This window comes from Scylla paramamosain, chromosome 8 (genome assembly GCF_035594125.1).
Source record: "Scylla paramamosain isolate STU-SP2022 chromosome 8, ASM3559412v1, whole genome shotgun sequence".
Lineage (NCBI taxonomy): Eukaryota > Metazoa > Arthropoda > Malacostraca > Decapoda > Portunidae > Scylla > Scylla paramamosain.
In genome coordinates this window covers 23,729,540-23,739,539 of record NC_087158.1, presented here as the reverse complement: position 1 = coordinate 23,739,539, position 10,000 = coordinate 23,729,540, and the positions used below count along the sequence as shown (strand labels likewise).

The following is a 10,000-nucleotide window of genomic DNA, read 5'->3' as shown; positions in this document are numbered from 1 at the left end:
ACACACACACACACACACACACACACACACACACACACAGGCAGACAGGTAGATTGATATATAATTTACTGACTACACATTAACTGTTATTCCCACAACATATCGCTTAAAATCATTTCCAATTAAAATACTATTTTTACACTTTACTGAACAAAAACTCTTCTGGCATGCGTTAATAAAACCGAGCTTAAAAGCACAATATATATATATATATATATATATATATATATATATATATATATATTATATATATATATATATATATATATATATATATATATGATATATATATTATATATATATATATATATATATATATATATATATAACTCACACACACACACACACACACACTTATACCTCCCGTAAATTTCATCCACAAACATTCCTCCATGAAAAATTTTCACTGAGAATAATTCCTTTATAATAAATTCTCCCAACCTAACCTGATTTATCATGGGCTAAATTATTTTGGAAAGAATCTTATGGGAAGAACTTGAGGTGGTGGAGCAAACTGAATGGAGCGGAATCTAAGGTATCTCTCTCTCTCTCTCTCTCTCTCTCGTCTCTCTCTCTCTACTCTCTCTCTCTCTCTCTCTCTCTCTCTCCTCTCTCTCTCTCTCTCTCTCTCTCTCTCTCTCTCTCTCAAAATCGTCATTCATCATCTATCTACCTACTGAGACACACACACACACACACACACACACACACACACACACACACGGTTCAGGTACTAATAATAAACATCTGCCTGCCAGAAGGCAGTTGCTATATATTTCACTATTTACACTTCATACACATGTACATATCGTAATAATGGCACTATTTTACTTACTTTCTTACCTACACCAAACCAACACCGACCCAGAGACACACACACACACTTACTTGCAGAGGCAGAAGGCCACCCTCCAGAGCCCACTTGAAAACGACATTCCTATAGAAAGTCTGCACGTTGTTCATGCAGGCCTCCCTGTCGCACTGATTGGTGTCGCACACGGCCAGCACGGGGTCGAGGAGGCGCCTGCACGCTTTGTCCTTGTTACAGGCCTGCAGGGCGGTGTGGCACGTGGAGTGGAGGGCGGGGGCGCGGCTAACAGGCAGCGGATTGTGACCTGGCGGAGATAGGTGGGAGGTCAGGGAAGGAGGAGGGCAGGGGATGGGAGGAGGGAGGGGTAAGAAGGGCAGGATATGTAGGAGAGGACCGGGGAGGAGGAGGAGGAGGAGGAGGAGGAGGAGGAGGAGGAGTAGGAGGAGGAGGAGGAGGAGGAGGAGGAGGAGGAGGAGGAGGAGTAGGAGGAGGAGGAGGAGGAGGAGGAGGAGGAGGAGGAGGAGGAGGAGGAGGAGAAGGAGAAGGAGAAGGAGGAGGTTATTCGTGGTCGATGGGAGAGGGTTTATAACTTATCATCAAAACATGAGAACATGAGAGAGAGAGAGAGAGAGAGAGAGAGAGAGAGAGAGAGAGAGAGAGAGAGAGAGAGAGAGAGAGAGAGAGAGAGAGAGAGAGAGAGAGAGCAGTACACAGTGTCAGAGGAGATATAAGGGTATTGACAAAGAACATATCAGTCATTGTCGTGGTGCAAGATTCAAGTGAAATTCAAAGTGAGACGAAAGACAGAAAAATCCTCAACACCCAAACAGAGGAGCCACGCTGGGGGGGTGGTGGGGAGCAACGGCGCACTCTGCAAAACTTGTGAAGAGTCGAGATATATCACGCGAAGATGAACGAATGCATGAGCTATTGAATGCTTTCACGGGACTAGCTAATAAGTGACGCTCCTAAATACACCTACATATGAAAAAAAAAAAAAAAAAAAAAAAAAATCTTGAGAAAAAAATGCACAAAACACACAAGTCATCCGTGAAGAAAAATGAGTTAGTGAAGTGAATATATCAACATTGTTCACTTCAAATATCAACATTACTTTAGATCATCACATTTCCAGTTGAGGAAAATAAGGTTTTGAAAAATGTCTTTATTCTGACATCCCTGCAAGGAAAACCTAAACAAGAATGTGTTCGCGTAGGTATGATAAAAAAATCAGAAGCTACAAAGAGCACTCAGGGAAAAACAGAGTACCGTGATACCAGCGCTGTAATGAGGCACCATGGCGTGGGCGTGCCTGACTCACTGCCTGGCCCTCCGCCGCGGCTCACTTTCACTCCCAGCAGCCGCCCAGCGAGGCAAACAACACTCTCCTCGTACCATACTTGGCGTCACACATAACCATATTCTGAAACACTTCTGCACCTCACCTCTACTCCATTCAAAAGGCTCTAAATGAAGTTGCGCGGGCTTTTAAGGATGTTTTTACGGTTCTAATGACAAGTTAACAAAATTTCTTCGTTATTAACAGCAGGAACACTCTTGAGAACCCAACTTATCACCTCTGTGGCCTTTGAAAACAGTCGCGGTGTGAGAGCAAAGCATTTCAGAATATAAGCCACAGCCTCAATAATCTCACCATCTACGGACACGCACACATGGTAACACTGTCACTAAGCCGATGGCCTCGCCTGCTGACTAGTCCATTTATTTCCGGTTTGTCTTGTATCGTGTAGCAAACTGCCTTTGTGCTCTTGACAAAAACCTTACTTCTTGTCAGATACTTTGCCATGCCGCCTTTCGAGTGTTATAGAATAGAAACGCTGGAAAACTGATCTGTAGACGGAATAAATTGTTAGCCATGAGAGGCGCCCTAACCGAGGACAACCCTGACACGGAGTTAGGAAACACAGCGCCACAGAGGTTGGTGCCAAAAGACTGTCCAGTTGTATGATAACTTTTGCGGCGTTTATTCTTCGTCCGATGCAACCTGATCACAAAGGAATACAAGATTGTCACATATATTTAAGGAAAATGGGGAATGCGCAGGCCAGTGAGCAGTGACGGCATGGACCTGGTGACAGCCTTGCCGTGCTCACTTGTGCTCACGCGGCAAGATGGTTGGGCAGGTGGCGGGCACCGAGTACAGTGCAACATTGGGTGGTGTTTGCCTAGAGTGTTTCAGTTGTGACTCATCGACTACCGTCCGAGAGAGCATACACAAACTACAGAGACACCTACGAACCCTAAATAACTTACGGCAATCATGTCAGAGCGAGAGCGAGAGCGAGAGAGAGAGAGAGAGAGAGAGAGAGAGAGAGAGGAGAGAGAGAGAGAGAGAGAGAGAGAGAGAGAGAGAGAGAGAGAGAGAGAGAGAGAGAAATGCGAGTAAATCTTCAAAACACAACCCAAGGGAGACACTGCTACAACCCTGACTTCCCCCCTCAAAAAGAAAAAAAAGGAAAAAAAGAAAAAAAAAAGAAAAACTAAGAAAGCCTCCAGATCGATTTAAACCTTAAAAAAAACGCAACATTTGAGACAGAAAGTGAGACGGACCACCAACACTGGCTTCCGGACCTGAAACATCAAGAAAAGTACTTTATTATTCATCGTACCTGTTTTGCGGGGAAGCAACACCAAACGGGAACAGAAAGGAACACAAGTAAGCCACGAGGAAACACAGAACCATAAAAAGCTGAACGAGGAGGAGGAGGAGGAGGAGGAGGAGGAGAGGGAGGAAGAGAGATGAAGCCACTGGGAGACATCATGACGAAAGTACCATGAAAAATAGCGAAGGAAGGAGGGAGAGAGGGGGATGAAAAGACTCTAACTCACAGAACGTAGGAGGAGGAGGAGGAGGAGGAGGAGGAGGAGAAGGAGGAATGAAAAACAATAGGAGTAAATGAAGGAGGAATAACAAGGGAGAAAGAAGGAATAGCATTACAGGGAAATGGAAGAGACGGCGGATGATGAGAATGAGAAAGAGGAAGACGAGGACATAAAGTAGGAAAAGAAGGACACAGAAAAAAAAGCAGGAGGGACAGGAAGACGAAAAAGAAAGCAACAAAGGGAGGAGGAAACGACAGAAGGATAGCATGAAAACGGGGCTAGAGAGGAAGAACGGGAAGGAGAATAAGAAGAACGCAGGAAAACGGCAACCTTAGAAGAAACTGCAAATCAAACCCAACCAAAGAAAGAGGAGAGGCAGGAGAAAGGGAGCCACACGTCTTAACACGAGCACGAAGTAGGGAAATACAACACGTGGGTGGACCAGACATGCTCGCACGATACAGAAGCTCAACGGGACGAGGCCAGGGTGACACGGGGAGCACAGAGGGGAACACAAAGGCGGGACGCTATACACAACACAGCCACTCAATCACTCGGTCAGGGAAGGAAGGCCCTCGCTCCGAAGACTCAGAACCATACACACACCCATAGGCAAATTAAGTTAGGTCTCCTCCGAAGGATAGATGGTCAGGTGGTTGTGGTGGCAGAGAGGAGGAATATTAGTGACGAGGAAGAAGAGATGAACAGGTATAGCAGAAGAAGAAGAAGAATAAGAAGAGGAAGAAAAGACATACGTATATTAGAGGAAAATGTAGAAGGCAGGAGGAGAGAAAGAAAAACGTTGAGGAGAAAAGCGGGAAGAATGAGAAGGAAAAAGTGAAATGAGGAATAGGAACAGGACAGAGATAGGTTGGAGAAGGAGGAGGAGGAGGAGGAGGAGAAGGAGGAGGAAGACAAACAGCAACAGACCCTGAGGTCCTTACTAGGCTGTTTGTTGGAGGAGGAGGAGGAGGAGGATGAAAAGGAATCGTAGTTGCAGCAGCAGCAGTAGTAGTAATATTATTATTATTAGTAGTAGAAGTAGTAGTAGTAGTAGTAGTAGTAGTAGTAGTAGTAGTAGTAGTAAAAGTAGTGGAAGTAGTAGTAGCAGTAGTAGTAGTAGTAGAACAACTAGTAGCAGCAACAGTTGAAGTAGTTGTAGTAGTAGTAGTAGTAGTAGTAGTAGTAGTAGTAGTAGTAGTAGTAGTAGTAGTAGTAGTAGTAGTAGTAGTAGTAGTGGTGGTAGTAGCAGTAGTAGTAGCGCAACACGATAAAAAAAAAAACCTGTAAGTTCATCATCATCATAATAACAATAACAACAACGATAATACAAAAAAACCAACACCAACTTAGAGGTAAATACAGAGGTTGTAACATCACTGTTCCCGACACTGCAAGACACTGATGCAGAATTACCACACTCAGGCAGAGAGGGAAGCTGCGAGGAAGGGCCGCGTGACAGTGACAGAGCCAGAGACTCGTACAATAAACTCATCAACCAGGAGGAGGACGAGGAAGTGAAGGACATGAAGGAGGAGGGATATGAAGGAAGTGCTGGACTATGAAGGGAGGATGGAAGTGTGGAAGGAGAGGGAGGGGGAAAGGAAAAAAATAGGAATGCTGGATTGGTGCTTGAATTTACATTTCTTCGTGGATCAGGGAGGGAGGAAGGGAGGTGAATAGAATGACGACCTTCTTGTGAACTTGTACATTTAGAGTCCTCTCTTCGACTTACCTAAGAGTCTGCGAGTGGGTGAGCCTTCGGGAGTGTCTATAGCGTGGTGTGAGTGTTTTTTAGGTGGCAGTGTTTTAGGCGTGTATTTTAGTTGAGAGGGAGGAAGGGAGTTTAGACATGTTGGGAGGAAAGGGACGGATGGGAAGAAGAGCAGGATGAAGAGAAAGAGGAATAGTAGCAGGGACAAGAGGGAATTAGTCGTAGTAGTAGTAGTAGTAGTAGTAGAAAACAAAGAAAGAAGAACAAGGGGGAGGAGGAGGAGGAGGAGGAGGAGGAGGAGGAGGAGGAGGAGGAGGAGAAGGAGAAGGAGAAGGAGAAGGAGAAGAAAGAGGAGAAGAAGGAGAAGGAGAAGGAGAAGGAGAAGGAGAAAGAAGAGGAAGATGAGGAGGCGGAGGAGAAAACAAGCGATAGAAAAAATATAAGAAGAAAAGAAGCAAGATAACTTGGAAGAAAAACAAGAACTGTAAAAGTATGAGCAAAGAGAGAGAGAGAGAGAGAGAGAGAGAGAGAGAGAGAGAGAGAGAGAGAGAGAGAGAGAGAGAGAGAGAGAGAGAGAGAGAGAGAGAGAGAGAGAGAGAGAGAGAGAATCAAAAGTAAGTGTAAAATGCTACGTAGATAAAGATAAGACGGAAGGAAGGAAAAAGAAAGACGAAAGAAAGGATAGGTGAAGGGAACTGACTGCCTGATTTTACTTATCTTGTGTCACAACAACGAGATCATATGACACTGAGGAAAGGAGGAAGAAAAGAAGAAGAAGAAGAGAGTTACAGAAAACAGGGAATAATTTCAAGATGTAGTTTCCAAGGTACAGGTGTAAGTAGGTAAGTACTTTACGTATATGCCAAGTAAGTGGTAAGTATGTGAGGTCAACTCTTAGAAGGATTGCTTTGGGGGCGGGGGGGAGTGTGAGGTGTGAGGGGGGTGTGGCAGGTAGACAGAAGGCAACTCACTGACAGGCACGGGCTAGTCTACCAACCAGAGGGGGAGTCACGGGGCTAGACTACAGGGTGCTACTTCAACCGGGAGGGAGGGGAGGGAGGGGAGGGACAGGGGGATTTGGGGACTTCGGGGCTTGGGGAGTTGCAACGATGGTTAGTTAAGAGGAGGTTGTATAAAGGTTGTGCTGGTGGTGGTACTGGTGGTGGTGGTGAGGGGTGAGCAAACGTGTTGACAAGTGTGGTTGGGAGGAGGATGTATATCATTGTAACGTCATGTCTGGTTTGTAAAAATACAAGAGAAATAAATAGTTTATATATTAGTGGGTTGTTATAGAGTTGGTTAATCCAAGTGACGTAACTTTGTCCTTTTGTATTAGTAAACTCGCTGGTGGTTGGCATAATGTTGGAGAGTTAAGTAGTTAGTTCAAAGACTTCTTTATGCTATGCCTGAGTAAGTTATGCATCAAAATCAGTCACTTTGTTAATGAGCCGAGACTGAGGCGTCCGGCCGTGATAGGTTAGAGAGGTGAGGTGAACTTTCATCAACTTATCAATCAAGGTAAACAAGACGAGGCAGATGAGGCTGATTACTGTCCATGTTAGAAGCAGAGTGAAATGTAGTGGCGGTGGTGGCGGTGGTGGTGGTGGTGGTGGCGGTGGTGACGGTGGTGACGGTGGTGGTGGTGGTTGGTGGTGGTGGTGGTGATGGTGACTGAGTGTATATACGTAGGTGTGGTGCAGAAGCTGGTGACGTGGTGGTGATGTGACTGTTACTGTGATAATCTTGCAGTACATGAATAGTAGTAGTAGTAGTAGTAGTAGTAGTAGTGAGTAATAGAGTGTGGTGTTAATCCGTTAATAATTGTGATGGTGGTGATGGTGGTGACAAGTGGTGGAGGCAAGGTGGGCGGGCGGGAGGGGGGTACGGGGAGGGAGGGGAGGGGAGGGGAGGGAGAGCGTTACGTACTTGCGTGCGGGTCGGTGGGTTGAAGGCCGTAAGCATTACCCAGCACGTTGGCGGCACGGGAGGCGTTCTGTCGCCGCCCTCCTCCTTGGCCAGTCTCCATCAGGGGGTTTTGTATTTGGGTGTCGACGACGTGGCGGCTCGAGTTATCGGAGGGAATAACGCTGACTGGAAATGACCCATGAGAGTTACCGGCGGTCCGCGAGGAGGAGGTGGTGGTGGTGTGGCGTTCTACGGTGAGTACATTGTGCGTTTGTGCCGAATATGCAGGTTGGGGCCGAGCGGTGACAGAGGTGACATGCGGGGGGAAGGGGACGGCAGCCCAGGGTGTGTGGGGGCGGGGGAAGTGGTAAGGGCGGGGAGGGGGAGGGATGAGAGGAGGGAGGCGTGGCCGAGGCGTAGGGGGTGGGGGCAGCATTTGCCTCCACACCCCCTGGCCGGGAGAGGGGAGTGCAGAGGAGGCAGGAAACTCATCTGTAAGGAACCAGAGAAAAAGAAAAGATAGGCAAAGAAAATTTAAGAAAAAAGAAAGAGTGCATAAGCTAGACTAAGAGTGAGCCCCCAGGAGCAGCGGCCGCCCGCACACACCAGCACCCGCACGCCCACGCACACACACCTGCGTCCCCTACAGCACGCCCGCACTCACACACGCACTCTCGCACACGCACACCCAATGCTAATAAAAATACTTTTCAAACAATCTCCCTTCACTCTAATAATCAGGTATCACGTAAGCACACTCCCTCCTCACACACGCAAAAAAAGGCAACATCCACAACTTCATGCTAGGGGTGGGCAAGGTGGCGGGGGGCGGGGGCGGGGCGGGGGCGGCGTCTGGCTCCGAGGGGTGGGCGGGATGGGGGGGCAGAGGAAAAAAGTCTCTGTAGAAGCCCCCAGCCGCCCTCAGCTACGGGCATGCCGACTTGTGCAACCTAAGGCGGCGGTGCATTGCGTAGGGGAAGGAGGACGCCCGCGGGAGGGAGGTGAGAGTAGCGAAAGACGAGAGCGGGAGGGGGAGGGAGAGGGACAAACCGGAGTGACTTAAATAATGATAGACACGGAAGCTAAACTCTCCTCCCTCTCTCCTGTGGCCCCTCCCGTCCTTCTCGCCCCCTCCTCCCGTCCTAGTGACCTTGGCCCTCGGAGTGGTGACCCGGGAGGCGCAGGCGAGGCCCCCGAGTCACTACTGAGGGAGGGACACGCGGGCAAGGCTGACGGAGGCGTGGTGACCTCCTTCTGGCGGTGCTGCGGTGACGGCGTTGCTTCAGAGAGGTGACGGTGGTGGTGGCAGTGGCAGTGGTGGTGGTGGGAGCAGCGGTGTATCAGCTGTTCACTACCATATCGGTGCAGTGCTGTGGCGGTGCACGGGAGGCAACACAGTGCACGGAAGAACAGTGCGGGAAGTGTGGTGACAAAAGTGGTGCTGTGGTGGCAGTGGTGCTGTGAAAACCTCTACGTCTCTAGTAGTAGCAGTAGTAGTAGTGGTGGAAGGACACGAGTACAAATGATTCTAGAGGCGGCACAGTCTTTATATAGTAGAAGGTGAGCGACGACCCGTGTTAGCAGGCCGCCGCGGAGCACAAGAAGAAGGTGGTTGTGGTGGCGGAGGCAACGTCGGCGGCGGAGGAGGAAGGGGAGCAGCAGCAGCAGCAGTGGGAGAATGAGACATAACGAAGGCTGCGTGTGGTGGCGTAGACGGAGACATCAACACAGGGACTAATTAATGAGGGGGATGAGGGTAACGACCGCCTGCTGCAGCCTGCCTCTCTCTCCCCCTCCCTCCTCCACCGCAGGCACTCAGGTAAACAAACACGGTAACCTTCCTGACAGGTGCAAACAGACAGGAGAGGAAGGACTGGTGCTTCCGAGGATACAGAAATACACATGTGTTGGTACAGTTATAGAAATACACATATGTTAAGATATACAGTTCTTTCAAGCGGACGAGAGAGAGAAAGGGAGAGAGTGATGGAGTGAGAGTGAAAGATAAATAGATACTGCGGTATGGAATGTGATACGAGAGAGAGAGAGAGAGAGAGAGAGAGAGAGAGAGAGAGAGAGAGAGAGAGAGAGAGAGAGAGAGAGAGAGAGAGAGAGAGAGAGAGGTAGCATAACACAGCCTTAAAGTGTACAGAGTGTGGGTGTGGTGCAGTGAAGTTATTTAAGGCTCATATTTCCTTGACGCCCGCCTTCTGAGAGCCACTGGGCATAATAACAATAATAATAATAGTAATAATGATAATAATAATAATTATAATAATAATAATAATAATAATAATAATAATAATAATAATAAAATAATAATAATAATGAACCAACAAACGAGATTCCGCCCAAAGAATAGTAATCACATCACCACTTCAGTAATGATAATGATAATAATAATAATAATAATAATAATAATAATAATAATAATAATAATAATAATAATAGCGGCCAGTGTCTCCAAGTCGCGGCTCTCAAGGTCGTGTTAAGCAATAAAGGGAAAGAATCATTTCATTCCAAGCGGCAAATTGTCTTGAGAAAGTGCACGTGTATGTCTGTATGTATGTCTTGCCCTACCTCGTGTGTGTGTGTGTGTGTGTGTGTGTGTGTGTGTGTGTGTGTGTGTGTGTGTGTGTGTGTGCGTAGTAGTAGAATTTATGAAGGTTGTTTCCCTAACTCTGTTTACTCAAGTCTGGCTCAACTGAATTGCTCTCTCTCTCTCT

At 47.4% G+C, this 10,000-nt stretch overlaps 1 protein-coding gene across 1 annotated transcript in view; it reads right to left on the bottom strand.

Annotated features, from left to right (window-relative positions):
- LOC135102557 (uncharacterized) overlaps positions 1 to 10,000 on the bottom strand; it is a 145,601-nt gene that overhangs the window by 10,995 nt on the left and 124,606 nt on the right. Inside the window, 3 exon segments of the mRNA XM_064007838.1 lie at positions 889 to 908; positions 910 to 1,115; positions 7,296 to 7,766. Coding sequence (XP_063863908.1) covers positions 889 to 908; positions 910 to 1,115; positions 7,296 to 7,766 — 697 coding nt within the window.